The sequence below is a fragment of the Amphimedon queenslandica genome, unplaced genomic scaffold (genome assembly GCF_000090795.2).
Source record: "Amphimedon queenslandica unplaced genomic scaffold, v1.1 AMPQUscaffold_13277, whole genome shotgun sequence".
NCBI lineage: Eukaryota > Metazoa > Porifera > Demospongiae > Haplosclerida > Niphatidae > Amphimedon > Amphimedon queenslandica.
The window spans coordinates 1,908-15,769 of record NW_003546487.1 but is presented as its reverse complement, the minus strand read 5'-3'; the positions used below and the strand labels follow the sequence as shown (position 1 = coordinate 15,769).

Below are 13,862 nucleotides of genomic sequence, written 5' to 3'. Positions count from 1 at the left end.
ACTTATCATTTTATGTTTAAAAAAATTATGTAAAACCTAACCTACCGTATAGTGGATAATTTTCGTGGCCCAAAATTTCCGTGGATTTCTCATTTTTTAAAATCCACGAAAATAAAATCTGCAAAAATTGATTCAATACAGTTTAAGATGGCCGAAAAGTAGAAAACCACAAAAATTAAAGCCACAAAATCGATTTTTGAACTGATCTGCAAAATTTTTGGGCCATGAAAATTTTCCACTATGCGGTATATACTCTTGGTATAATAGTAATTTTAAAACATAATATTGTATTATTATTGTTAAAATGTGTACTGTGTTTGTTTGAGGATATCAGTCACACTCATAATATTACAATGGAACTTAAAGAAAAGCATACTCAAGCTGTCCATTGGTTATTCTTCTTAACATGCTTGTTTGCTAATAGTCATGCTGCACAATGTATTGTAATACAATAAGGTTCACATTGATTCACTTTGATACAATCAGGACACAGTTTCTGCAAGTGTATACATGTATGTGTCAATAATAATTATGGTCATTATTCAATAGTGACTTGTTTCATTATACATAGTATCTGCTCTTCTTTCTCATTGTAAGCAGTTATTTTACCATAATACTGACCCTATGAAATAGAATAGTAATAATGATACATTGTACCTGTTACCAAGAGTACATTATAGCAGGTACTCTTGCTGTTACTCACTGGCCAAATAAGGCTTGGCAGTCTAATAGGAGTGTTGAAATGATATATTCCTGGCTGTATTGGACAATATTCCTTAACTAAGTCAACAAAGTAGTCACATAAATTGAATTTGTCATCCAAGAAAGTAATATTAGTGTAACCCCTGTAATTGTATGTCGCTGTGGCATGTAGTATACCCCAATGTATGGTTCTCTCTATAAATGGATTCATATTTATTTATAATTGCTATCACTCACTGATCTTTAGTAATCCTTGCCAATCGAATTTTACCCCACGTTTCAGTGGGTATGGAGTCACTGATGAATTGAGTTCAGCAAATTTCTTAGTAACAGCTTGAAATTAATAAAATAAATAGATATTGCATTACTGAACTTACAGCAATCTATGAATGATCCTTTATTATCAGTAGGTTTTTGTTGTTGTTAGTTTATATGATTCAAACAGGTATATTATCCATTAGTATAGTAGTCACTATCTTACCATTGTAGTAATTGTTAGTAGATCCAGTCAATGTAGATACTACTAGTACAACTGATAGGATCATCAATAGGACATTCATCTTCTTTCTTGTTTCTCTCTCTTGTAATATCATTTGCACATGCTCTGCCTTCTGCTATTTTCAATTAAAATAACATTTACTTTGAGTATACATATCTACAGTAGATATGTATACTCAAAGTAAATGTTATAGTACATGAAATCTCACTGTTTATTAATTAAGACTGTAGTATAGGTATAATAACTACCGTATAGCCAAAAATTTTCGAGGCTTAAAATTTCGTGAATAATGAAATTTATGGAGAAATTTTAAATTCCATGATAAATATTTTCGTGATTTTATTTTAATAATAATAATGACCACGCCTTATTTAATTAAAACATGGCAGATTCAATGTTTGAGACGGACTCTTGTGTCAAGGGGCACCATGTCTACAAATCAGTGTGGACACCAGTGATGGGGAAGATCATCATCTTTGACCTAGGCAGTATGCTTAAAATAGCAATACAGAGTAACAGAGACATTAGCTTGATGAGAACACGACTTGACACGAGGGCACATTTATTAGTAAGGCGTGGTTAACCATGCCTCTCAATTAATATTTATTTTCGGGGGTTTAATTTTTCGTGATGCAAACAGTGATCACGAAAATACGAAAATTTATTCCTCACAAAATTTTTTGGCTATACGGTATTAATTAATAATGTCAATGTTAAGCCATTCCACAAAATATTTTGTATCACAATGACTTTAATTTATTATTTGCCCTAGGAGTTTGAATTATGCTGATTGATTTAACTTATTTGAAATTTTCAAACTCTTGTTCTATTGACAATCATATTGATTATTAACATTTCTATTGTGATGTTTGCATGTTTATGATTATTAGTAATTTATGTGTTCACTGTCCTTGTTTAAACAATGGCAAATTCTTTCATTTGACATGTTAATTGCTCTCTTTTCTGATTCTAAGCAGTTGCTTTAACATAATACTGACCCTATGAAATAGAATAGTAATAATGATACACTGCATGTATCTGTTACTCAATGGCCATAAGATGTTTGGTAGTGTAGTACTAATATTGATATGATATATTCCAGGTGGTATTGGACAATGTTCCTTAATGGTATCATCTGAGAAGTCGCATAAATTAAATTTGTCATCCAAGAAAGTAATATTAGTGTAACCCCTGTAATTGAATACAGTATACCCCAATGTATGGTTCTCCCTACATGTTTATTTATAATTGTTTGTCAACTCACTGACCTTTATTAATCCTTGCCAACGGAATGCTATCCCACGTTTCAGTAGGTATGGAGTCACTGATAAATTGAGATCAGTGAATTTCTTAGTAACAACTTAAAATTAATAAAATATATGAATAGTGTGTTACTGAATTAACTTACAGCAATCTGTTAATGATCCATTATTATCAGTAGGTTCTTGTATATATAATTGAAACAGGTATATTATCCATTAGTATCTTACCATTGTAGTAATTGTTAGTAGATCCAGTCAATGTAGATACTACTAGTACAACTGATAGGATTAATAGTATGTTTACAGGAACAGTCATCTTCTTCTCCAGCTCTGTCTTTGAACACTTATTAGGTATAATAATAACTACTTAATTTATATTGTTTATAATTGCACATGTTTGAGTTAGCTTTCACTATCTCTTAAGTTTGTATAAATTGCAGTTTGATGCCTGTTTTTCTTAATTTCCATACTAATCAAGTTTTTTCCCCATAAGAATGCTATCATTATCAGTTTATGTGAACAAGTTTCTTTGCTTGTCTTATGTTAGAAAATTTATGTAAAGCCTAGACTCTAAATAGTACATACTCTTGGTAAAAATAATAAGCTTAAAACATAATGTGTATTATAATTTTGAAATGACTATACTGTGTTTGCATGAGGATATATCACAACACTCATCAGTCATGCTGATAAGTGCAATAATGGAACTTAAAGAAAAGCATACTCAAGCTGTTCATTAGTTATTCTTCTTAACATATTTATTTGCTAAAAGTAAAGCTGCATGAACATAGTATATTGTATAATACAACAATTAAGGTAATTCATTTTGATATAATGATCAGTGCAGTTTGTCAGTTACTGTATTTTGATGTAGTGTATGTATAGTGCATGTTTTAATAATGACATTTTTGTCATTCAATGGCCCCTTGTTTCATTATACACTTTATTTGCTCTCCTTTCTCATCATAAGCAGTAGCTTTACCATAATACTGACCCTATGAAATAGAATAGTAATAATGATACACTGCATGTATCTGTTACTCACTGGCCAAAGGAGTTTTGACATTGTAACAAGAGCATTGATGTGATATATTCCTGGATGTACTGGACATTGTTGCTTAATAATATCATCAAAGAAGTCGCATAAATTGTACTTCACATCAAAGAAAGTAATGTTAGTATAATTTCTGAAATTGTATTTCAGTGTGGCATGCAGTATACCCCAATGTATGGTTCTCTCTATAAATGGATTCATGTTTACTTATAATTGTTGTCAACTCACTGATCTTTAGTACTACTTGTAAATGAAATTTTCCCCCACGTTTCAGTGGAAATTTAGTCATTGAAACATTAGTGAGTTCAATAAATTTCGTGGTAACAGCTTAAAATTAATAAAATAAATGAATAGTGTATTACTGCATGAACTTACAACAATCTTCAATTTCAGTAGGTTTTTGTTGTTGATAGTATATATAATTCAAACAGGTATATTATCCATCCGTATAGTAGTCAGTATCTTACCATTGTAGTAATTGTTAGTAGATCCAGTCAATGTAGATAATACTAGTACAACTGATAGGATTAATAGTATGTTTACAGGAACAGTCATCTTCTTCTCCAGCTCTGTCTTTGAACACTTATTAGGTATAATAATAACTACTTAATTTATATTGTTAGTAATTGCACATGTTTGAGTTAGCTTTCACTGTCTCTTAAGTTTGTATAAATTGCAGTTTGATGCCTGTTTTTCTTAATTTCCATACTAATCAAGTTTTTTCCCCATAAGAATGCTATCATTATCAGTTTATGTGAACAAGTTTCTTTGCTTGTCCTATGTTAGAAAATTTATGTAAAGCCTAGACTCTAAATAGTACATACTCTTGGTAAAAATAATAAGCTTAAAACATAATGTGTATAATAATTTTGAAATGACTATACTATGTTTGCATGAGGATATATCACAACACTCATCAGTCATGCTGATAAGTGCAATAATGGAACTTAAAGAAAAGCATACTCAAGCTGTTCATTAGTTATTCTTCTGAACATATTTGTTTGCTAGAAGTAAAGCTGCATGAACATAATGTATTGTAATACAACAAGGTAATTAATTCACTTGGTGTAGTCAGTGCATTCTGTAGTGTATACATACATGCATGTGTTAATAATGAAAATTTTTTGTCATTCAATGACCCCTTGCTTCATTATACACTTTATTTGCTCTCCTTTCTCATTGTAAGCAGTAGCTTTACCATAATACTGACCCTATGAAATAGAATAGTAATAATGACACACTGTATCTGTTACTCACTGGCCAAAGGAGTTTTGACATTGTAGTGTGACTATTTATATGATATAGCCCTGGATGTATTGGACATTTGTGCTTAATAATATCATCAAAGTAGTCACATAAATTATACTTCACATCAAAGAAAGTAATATTAGTATAATTTCTGAAATTATATGTTGCTGTGGCATGCAGTATACCCCAATGTATGGTTCTCTCTATAAATGGATTTATGTTTAATTTATAATTGTTGTCAACTCACTGATATTTAGTATTGCTTGCAAATGGAATTTTCCCCCACGTTTCAGTGGAAATTTAGTCATTGAAAAATTAGTGAGTTCAATAAATTTCTTAGTAACAGCTTAAAATTAATAAAATATATCAATAGTGTATTACTGAACTTACAACAATCTGTGAATGATGCTTTATTATCAGTAGGTTCTTGTTGTTGATAGTATATATAATTGAAACAAGTATATTATCCATTAGTATAGTAGTCAGTATCTTACCATTGTAGTAATTGTTAGTAGATCCAGTCAATGTAGATACTACTAGTACAACTGATAGGATCATCAATAGGACACTCATCTTCTTTCTTATTAGTAAAACTTGAGCTGTTGGTGATGTGTGTCAAAGTAATAGTGCATGATATTGTTCAGCTCCAGTTATATTGTCTAGTGTTAGTGTGTAATGTTTTGCACATGCTTCACCTTCTGCTGCCTTTTAGTTAAAATAACAATTATAAGTGATCATGTGTCTTGTCTATATTTAGTGCAACTATCAATTATGCATCAATTAACATTTGAGTGTATGTTAAATTATTATTTTTAATTATAATAATAGTTATTCATTAATTATTTATTATTTTATTATTTATATTCATTATTATTGCATAATTAATTAATTATCAATTAACTACCTTAGGGCATAGATATTGCTTAGGGTGGGTATTAATTGCAACACTTAATTTTAGCGTTTTTAGCAAGTGTACTTCAAATCACTAATTCAACAAGTCGCTAATAATAGTTATTATGTACTTGTGTAAACAAGTACACAAGATAAGCAAGATCTGTAACAAGATAACAGTAAATAGGGTGGTCCTGTTAAGTGTTCTGCTCTTAAATGTATAGATTGGGCTTCTTGAGAAGTGTTATGCTAGTGAATGGGGGTTTTACCATTGATTTTCTTCCTATTTTCGCTAATATTACATTTCGCTAAATCAGAGTCCCCTTAAAAACGCTAAAATTTAAGAGCGCAATTAATACCTACCCTAAGGTAATTTGGTAGGACCTTAACTAGCGTTACACACTGGAACTGTTCACTGGTTATTATTCTTAACATACCGTACAAGATGATTTATTAGCTGGGAATTAATATTGGCAATTGATGGTTCCTGAAGAAATTGCCAGTATAAAATCTGCCATTTTGTTTAATCTGAGCATGCTCAATGTCACATGGCACAAAATTGCCAATATAAAATTTGCCAATTTCTTTCCACATGGAAACTCGCCCCACCAATAAATCATTTTGTACGGTACTTGTTTGCTAGTAGTAAAGTTGCATGTTTTCCTTCGGATACCACAACACTCATCAGTCACACTCATAAATGCAATAACGGAACTTAAAGAAAAGCATACTCAAGCTGTTCATTGATTATTCTTCTTAACATATTTGTTTGGAAATAGTAAAGCTGCATAAACATAATGTATTGTAATACGACAAGGTAATAATTCACTTGGTGTAATCAGAGTGCAGTTTGTAGTGTATACATACATGCATGTGTTAATAATGACATTTTTTGTCATTCAATGGCCGCTTGTTTCATTATACACATTATTTGTTCTCCTTTCTCATTGTAAGCAGTTGCTTTACCATAATACTGACCCTATGAAATAGAATAGTAATAATGATACACTGTATCTGTTACTCACTGGCCAAAGGAGTTTTGACATTGTAGTGTGACTATTTATATGATATATTTGTGGATGTACTGGGCATTGTTGCTTAATAATATCATCAAAGTAGTCACATAAATTATACTTTACATCAAAGAAAGTAATGTTAGTATAATTTCTGAAATTGTATTTCAGTGTGGCATGCAGTATACCCCAATGTATGGTTCTCTCTATAAATGGATTCATGTTTATTTGTAATTGTTGTCACTCACTGATCTTTAATACTGCTTGCAAATGGAATTTTCCCCCACGTTTCAGTGGAAATGGAATCATTGAAAAATTAGTGACTTCAATAAAATTTTTAGTAACAGCTTAAAATTAATAAAATAAGGTAATAGTCTATTATTGCATTAACTTACAGCAATCTTTAACTTCAGTAGGTTCTTATTGTTGATAGTATATATAATTCAAACAGGTATATTATCCATTAGTATAGTAGTCAGTATCTTACCATTGTAGTAATTGTTAGTAGATCCAGTCAATGTAGATACTACTAGTACAACTGATAGGATCATCAATAGGACACTCATCTTCTTTCTTATTAGTACAACCTTAGCTGTTGGTGATGTGTGTCAAAATAATAATGCATGATATTGCTCAGCTCCAGTTATATTGTCTAGTGTTACTGTGTGATGTTTGATTTGCACATGCTTTACCTTCTGTTGCAGTTAAAATAACACTTTGAGTATATCTTATAAGTGATCGTGTGTCTACTGCTTCAGTCTATATTTCATGCATCTTTCAATGAATTCTGTTATACTTCAATTATGCAAGATGCTACATACAGAGTACAATAATAGACTCTCAAAGTGATTTATGTTATTTTTCCTTAGGAGTTGAGAATTTTTATAAACCTAGGAGTTGGAATAATGCTGATTGCTTTAATTTATTTCAATTTCTCAAACTCTTGTTCTATTGACAATTATTAAAATTTCTATTGTGATGTTTACATGTTAATGATTATCGTTAATTAATGTGTTCACTGTCCTTGTTTAAACAATGGTAAAATCTCTTTTTTGACATAGTATTTGCTCTCCTTTCTCATTGTAAGCAGTTGCTTTACCATAATACTGACCCTATGAAATAGAATAGTAATAATGATACACTGTATCTGTTACTCACTGGCCAAAAGAGGCTTGATATTACAGCACCAGAATAAATTTGATATGTTCCTGGTTTTAGTGGACATTGCTCCTTAATTAGGTCATCAAAGTAGTCACATAAATTGAAGTTAGAATCCAAGAAAGTAATATTAGTATAATCCTTGAAGTTATGAGTCAGAGTGACATGCATTATACCCCAATGTATGGTTTCCTCTATATAAATGGATTCGTGTTTATTTTTGTAATTGTTATTACTCACTGATCTTTAGTACTGCTTGCCAACGGAATCTTTCCCCATGTTTCAGTGGAATTGGAGTCATTGATGCATTAGTAATTTCAGCAAATTTCTTGGTAACAGCTTAAAATTAATAAAATAAATTATTAGTGTATTACTAGCTTACCACAATCTTTAATGTCAGTAGGTTCTTGTTGTTGATAGTATATATAATTGAAACAGGTATATTATCCATTAGTATAGTAGTCAGTATCTTACCATTGTAGTAATTGTTAGTAGATCCAGTCAATGTAGATACTACTAGTACAACTGATAGGATCATCAATAGGACACTCATCTTCTTTCTTATTAGTAAAACTTGACCTGTTGGTGATGTGTATCAAAGTAATAGTGCATGATATTGTTCAGCTCCAGTTATATTGTCTAGTGTTAGTGTGTAATGTTTTGCATATGCTTCACCTTCTGCTGCCTTTTAGTTAAAATAACAGTTATAAGTGATCATGTGTCTATTGCTTATTGTCTATACTTAATGCAACTATCAATGAATTCTGTTATGCATCAATTAACATTACTACATGCTTTGGGTGCATGTTACAGTACTAGTATTAAATTACACAGTACAATAATGGCTAATAATAGACTCTCAAATGATTATGTCATTCTTCAACTTTTGCCTCTATCCACATGATTTTAGCAAATTTGCTCAAAAATCATATAAGTACAAGGTATTTTGTCAAAAATAAATTTGAGAAAATTTTCTATTTTTATATTTTTTAGAATGGTTCCAAACAAAATCAGATTTTTTTCAAATTTGCCAAAAAATGGGGCCAAAGACCATGGGCTGTATATAATACAAGTACATTGGGAAAATTTTGCCAAAAATGACTAAATGAGAATTCTCGATTTTTGTAATTTTTTATTATGGATATACATGTACTTATGCTGTGTAGAAACTTCAAGCTGATTCTGATGAAATTTGGATTTTTTACGAATTTTTAAAGTTACTCAAAAATTAGGCCAAAGACCTTAGGCTATAATGGTCTTTCGTATCATCAAAAATGGCTAGAAGAGAACTTTCAATACTTTTTAGCTCATTTACATGTAGCACGCTCTTTGCCTCTATCATTTGTTCCAGCAATGAGTCAAGTATTTTATTTTGACAGATCATGGAATAGTATTGTAAATAAATTAATTTAGAGGAAAGCTTTTCTTTTTTATCCATTTGTTTTTGTAATGTACATGTTCTTTGAGTAATAGTAATAATGATTGTGCCCATATCCTTGATCTTTATTCAATCAATAAAAAAATATGCCATTTCACACATCATTTGCTCTTTTTTCTCATTGTAAGCAGTTACTTTACCATAATACTGACCCTATGAAATAGAATAGTAATAATGATACACTGTATCTGTTACTACTCACCGGCCAAAAAAGGCTTGACATTTTAGTATGAGGATTGATGTGATATATTCCTGGATGTACTGGACATTTTTGCTTAATTATATCATCTAAGTAGTCGCATAAATTTAATTCCACATCAATGAAAGTAATATTGGTATAATTCTTGAAATTGTATTTCAGTGTGACATGCAGTATACCACCCCATTGTATGGTTCTCTCTATAAATGGATTCATGTTTATTTGTAATTGTTGTCACTCACTGATCTTTAGTACTGCTTGCAAATTCACTGCTTCTCCATGTTTCAATAGAGCTGGAGTTACTGATGCATTAGTGATTTCCGCAAATTTCTTAGTAACAGCTAAAGATTAATAAACGAAATTGATAGTGTATTACTGAACTTACAGCAATCTGTGTATGATCCATTATTACCAGTAGGTTCTTGTTGATGATAATAATTGAAACAGGTATATTATTCATTAGTATAGTAGTCAGTATCTTACCATTGTAGTAATTGTTAGTAGATCCAGTCAATGTAGATACTACTAGTACAACTGATAGGATCATCAATAGGACACTCATCTTCTTTCTTATTGATATTTTGCTGATACGTGTACATGAAAATGAAATTGATGGTGCAAATGTTCCCCTTACAGGTTACATGGTTTACTTAACACTGTGATATATGTCTTACACTTGGATAGAATAACATTATGCATTTATTATAATATACTGCAGATTGTTTACAAATTGTTGTTTTTTGTGACTGGACTCATGATATCTTTGGATGGCATAAATTTTTTAAAAAGCAAACACTTTCATGCTTTCATGCAGTGTTGTCAACAAGAAGATACAAGTATGCCATTTGACTCTGGGCTCTTTGTTAAAGTTAAGTAAATTCATATAGCATTGTATTGACTATGAGGTAGATCCTATTACTTTTGAGATGACACTGCCTCTCATTTTAATGACACTATTTTAAAGTATATAACTGTCTCAAAACTTGTCCATCTATTTTTATTTTTGTCTCTTTATGTTGTGTATATTACATGCATGTGTTAATAATAATTATGTTCATTATTCAACGGTGGCTTGTTTCATTATACACATTATCTGCTCTCCTTTCTCATTGTAAGCAGTTACTTTACCATAATACTGACCCTATGAAATAGAATAGTAATAATCATACACGGTATCTGTTACCCACTGGCCATAAGATGCTTGGCAGTCCAGAAGGAATGTTTATATGATATGTTCCTGGTTTTATTGGACAATATTCCTTAATAAAATCATATAAGAGGTCGCATAAATTGAATTTGTCATCCAAGAAAGTAATATTAGTGTAATCCCTGTAATTGTATGTCGCTGTGGCATGTAGTATGCTGTGGCATGTAGTATACCCCAATGTATGGTTCTCTCTACAAATGGATTCATGTTTATTTATAATTTTTGTCACTCACTGATCTTTAGTACTCCTTGCAAATAGAATATTTCCCCACGTTTCACTGGGTATGGAGTCACTGATAAGTTAAATTCAGTGAATTTCTTAGTAACAGCTTGAAATTAATAAAATAAATAAGTATGACATTACTGAACTTACAACAATCAGTGACTGATCCATTATTGGACTCGCGTAGGCGGGTACTACGCAGTTGGGTTGTCATTCTGTCATTCTGTCCACACAGTTTAATTGATTTGTAAAAAAATTATATTTTTGTCTGAGCAGTCTAGAGCTCTATTTCTTCTTGTAGCAACAGATAAAGTTGCTTTCTTTCATCTAGTTATACTCTTGTAGCATCCCGTGGCACCAAAAGCTGTGAACTGCTAAACCAGGGGACCTCTCTCCAGGTGAGAGCTCGTGTTTCACTCTACAGGGCCGAGATTTGCTTCAGAGGTAGAAAATTCCATCTAACGAAAAACAAAAAGAACGATTTTGTCCTAACTTCGTTGTTTGTGAGTTACAGTTGCTCAAAGTTTGTCAGTGATTTAGCCTCTTTGAGAATTTTTCAGGCAGCACTGGGGAAAGCAGGAGCAACCAAACTCTCTCAGTCTCTTTTAAATATCTAGAAAAATTTTCTGTGCCAACTCTTTCTTGGAATAGAGCTTCAGATGCTAAAATAAATTTCAGCTTTTCTTCTTTCTCCTACCCATGTGCCATGATTTAGTTAGTAGAGGTGGGCGATACGATACCAAAGTACTCATATATCCGATACCAGGCCTCCGATACCAAGTACTCGATACCAAATCCTGGTATCGAGTAGTGAGTAACCACGCCCCACCGCACCTATTTTATTACGTCATAATTATGGCCACACCCCTTAATAATTACAAAATGGCGGTTTATTTCTTTTCATTTTTATTAATAACTAGTTATAACTTAATTGCGCATGCGCAGTAGCTAACTACTCATTCACTACTCGATACCATCGATACTGAGACTCAGACTACTTGGTATCGGTATCGATTCAAAATTTCTGGTATCGCCCACCTCTATTAGTTAGTTGTTGACCACACCCATAGCTTATTTTAATTATCATTATAACTATGCAGTCAATAATAATATTTTTCAAATTGCTTAAAATATCACAGTACAAGTAATGCGTATCACTCAAGTGAATTCCAGCAGGCGAGTCCATTGCACCATAGTGCTTCATTATCAGTAGGTTCTTGTTGTTGATAGTATATATAATTCAAACAGGTATATTATCCATTAGTATAGTAGTCAGTATCTTACCATTGTAGTAATTGTTAGTAGATCCAGTCAATGTAGATACCACTAGTACAACTGAAAGGATCATCAATAGGACACTCATCTTCTTTCTTATTAGTAAAACTTGACCTGTTGGTGATGTGTGTCAAAATAATAGTGCATGATATTGTTCAGCTCCAGTTATATTGTCTAGTGTTAGTGTGTAATGTTTTGCACATGCTTCACCTTCTGCTGCCTTTTAGTTAAAATAACAGTTATAAGTGATCATGTGTCTATTGCTTATTGTCTATACTTAATGCAACTATCAATGAATTCTGTTATGCATCAATTAACATTAATACATGCTTTGAATGTATCTTAAATTATTATACAGTACTACTAGTATTAAATTACACAGTACAGTAATGACTAATAATAGACTCTCAAATGATTTATGTCATTCTTCAAGATTATCCTCTATCCACATGATATTAGCAAGTAAAGGGTACTTTGTCAGAAATGACTATGAAAAATTTTCTATTTTATGTTTTTTTAGATATTTTGAGGTGATTTCAAACAAAGTTGAGTTTTTTTTTCAAATTTGCTAAAAATTTTGCCAAAATTGACTAGGCAAGAATTTTTCATTTTAATAATTTTTTCTTATGCATAATACATGTATTTATGCTGTGTAGAAGTTTTGAGCTGGTTCCGATAAAAAATTGGATTTTTTTACAAATTTCTAAAGTTGCTCAAAAGTCAGGCCAAAGATCTTATATGTTCATATCCTTAGTCAGTCAATAAAGAAATCATTCATTTCACACATCATTTGCTCTTCTTTATCATTATAAGCAGTTACTTCACCATAATACTGACCCTATGAAATAGAATAGTAATAATGATACACTGTATCTGTTACTCACTGGCCAAAAAGTGTGTGGTAGTGTAGTACTGGCATTGAAAGGATACATTCCAGGAGGTAGTGGACAGTCTTCATTTAATATATCAATAATGTAGTCACATAAATTATATTTGACATCAACAAAAGTAACATTAGTATAATTCTTGAAGTTATGTGTCAATTTGATATGCACTATACCCCAATGTATGGTTCTCTCTATAAATGGATTCATGTTTATTTATAATTGTTGTCACTAACTGATCTTTAGTACTGCCTGCCAGTAGCCCTTTTCACCACGTTTTAATGGAGTTGGAGTTAATGATGCATTAGTGAGTTCCAGAAATTTCTTAGTAACAGCTTAAAAATAATAAAATAAATCAATAGTGTATTACTGAACTTACAGCAATCAGTGAATGATCCTTTATTACCAGTAGGTTCTTGTTGTTGATAGTATATATAATTCAAACAGGTATATTATCCATTAGTATAGTAGTCAGTATCTTACCATTGTAGTAATTGTTAGTAGATCCAGTCAATGTAGATACTACTAGTACAACTGATAGGATCATCAATAGGACACTCATCTTTTTTCTTATTAGTATTTTGCTGATAGGTGTACATGAAAATGAAAGTGATAGTTTGACTGTTCCGCTTACAAGTGACATGGTTTACTAAATAAACACTGTCATGTATGTCTTGGACTTAATTAGAATAACACACCATGCATTTATAGCAATAAACCGTAAACTGTTTATAAACTTATTGCATAGCATTTTTTATGACTAGACTCACCATATTTTTGAATGGCATAGCAACTTGTTTACTAGCATC

General features: G+C 31.3%; 4 protein-coding genes and 2 long non-coding RNA genes across 7 annotated transcripts; all 6 read right to left on the bottom strand.

The window, feature by feature from the left end:
- Positions 1 to 522: 522 nt before the first annotated feature.
- On the bottom strand, positions 523 to 4,083 carry LOC109583839 (uncharacterized). Its single transcript, XM_019999326.1, has 5 exons — positions 3,985 to 4,083; positions 1,080 to 1,097; positions 940 to 1,035; positions 704 to 897; positions 523 to 622 (listed from the first exon to the last, which is right to left on the bottom strand). Exons 1-5 carry the CDS (start codon positions 4,070 to 4,072, stop codon positions 539 to 541), a joined length of 480 nt encoding a protein of 159 aa, XP_019854885.1. The 5' UTR covers positions 4,073 to 4,083; the 3' UTR covers positions 523 to 538.
- Positions 4,084 to 4,488: 405 nt separating this feature from the next.
- On the bottom strand, positions 4,489 to 5,405 carry LOC109583838 (phosphatidylglycerol/phosphatidylinositol transfer protein-like). The gene is made up of 5 exons (XM_019999325.1): positions 5,260 to 5,405; positions 5,156 to 5,191; positions 5,013 to 5,111; positions 4,775 to 4,968; positions 4,489 to 4,728 (listed from the first exon to the last, which is right to left on the bottom strand). The coding sequence occupies exons 1-5, from the start codon at positions 5,336 to 5,338 to the stop codon at positions 4,645 to 4,647; spliced, it is 492 nt and encodes a 163-aa protein (XP_019854884.1). The 5' UTR covers positions 5,339 to 5,405; the 3' UTR covers positions 4,489 to 4,644.
- A 1,162-nt stretch (positions 5,406 to 6,567) lies between these two features.
- LOC109583842 (uncharacterized) lies at positions 6,568 to 7,256 on the bottom strand. The gene is made up of 3 exons (XR_002185721.1): positions 7,065 to 7,256; positions 6,682 to 7,016; positions 6,568 to 6,635 (listed from the first exon to the last, which is right to left on the bottom strand). It is a non-coding gene; the product is annotated as an uncharacterized LOC109583842 (long non-coding RNA).
- A 361-nt stretch (positions 7,257 to 7,617) lies between these two features.
- LOC109583840 (uncharacterized) lies at positions 7,618 to 8,411 on the bottom strand. The gene is made up of 5 exons (XM_019999327.1): positions 8,302 to 8,411; positions 8,210 to 8,233; positions 8,068 to 8,166; positions 7,828 to 8,021; positions 7,618 to 7,781 (listed from the first exon to the last, which is right to left on the bottom strand). The coding sequence occupies exons 1-5, from the start codon at positions 8,378 to 8,380 to the stop codon at positions 7,698 to 7,700; spliced, it is 480 nt and encodes a 159-aa protein (XP_019854886.1). The 5' UTR covers positions 8,381 to 8,411; the 3' UTR covers positions 7,618 to 7,697.
- Positions 8,412 to 10,423: 2,012 nt separating this feature from the next.
- On the bottom strand, positions 10,424 to 11,131 carry LOC109583826 (uncharacterized). The gene is made up of 4 exons (XR_002185715.1): positions 11,045 to 11,131; positions 10,905 to 11,000; positions 10,652 to 10,862; positions 10,424 to 10,605 (listed from the first exon to the last, which is right to left on the bottom strand). It is a non-coding gene; the product is annotated as an uncharacterized LOC109583826 (long non-coding RNA).
- Positions 11,132 to 12,887: 1,756 nt separating this feature from the next.
- Positions 12,888 to 13,642, bottom strand: LOC109583825 (phosphatidylglycerol/phosphatidylinositol transfer protein-like). Of its 2 annotated transcripts, XR_002185714.1 has the most exons (3): positions 13,290 to 13,642; positions 13,054 to 13,247; positions 12,888 to 13,007 (listed from the first exon to the last, which is right to left on the bottom strand). XR_002185714.1 is itself a non-coding variant. In XM_019999310.1 (2 exons), the coding sequence occupies exons 1-2, from the start codon at positions 13,261 to 13,263 to the stop codon at positions 12,924 to 12,926; spliced, it is 294 nt and encodes a 97-aa protein (XP_019854869.1). In that variant the 5' UTR covers positions 13,264 to 13,280; the 3' UTR covers positions 12,888 to 12,923. The 2 variants fall into 2 exon arrangements, 1 of the variants encoding a protein (XP_019854869.1); XM_019999310.1 differs by lacking the exon at positions 13,290 to 13,642 and having other exon boundaries at positions 13,054 to 13,280.
- Between the last annotated feature and the right edge of the window lie 220 nt (positions 13,643 to 13,862).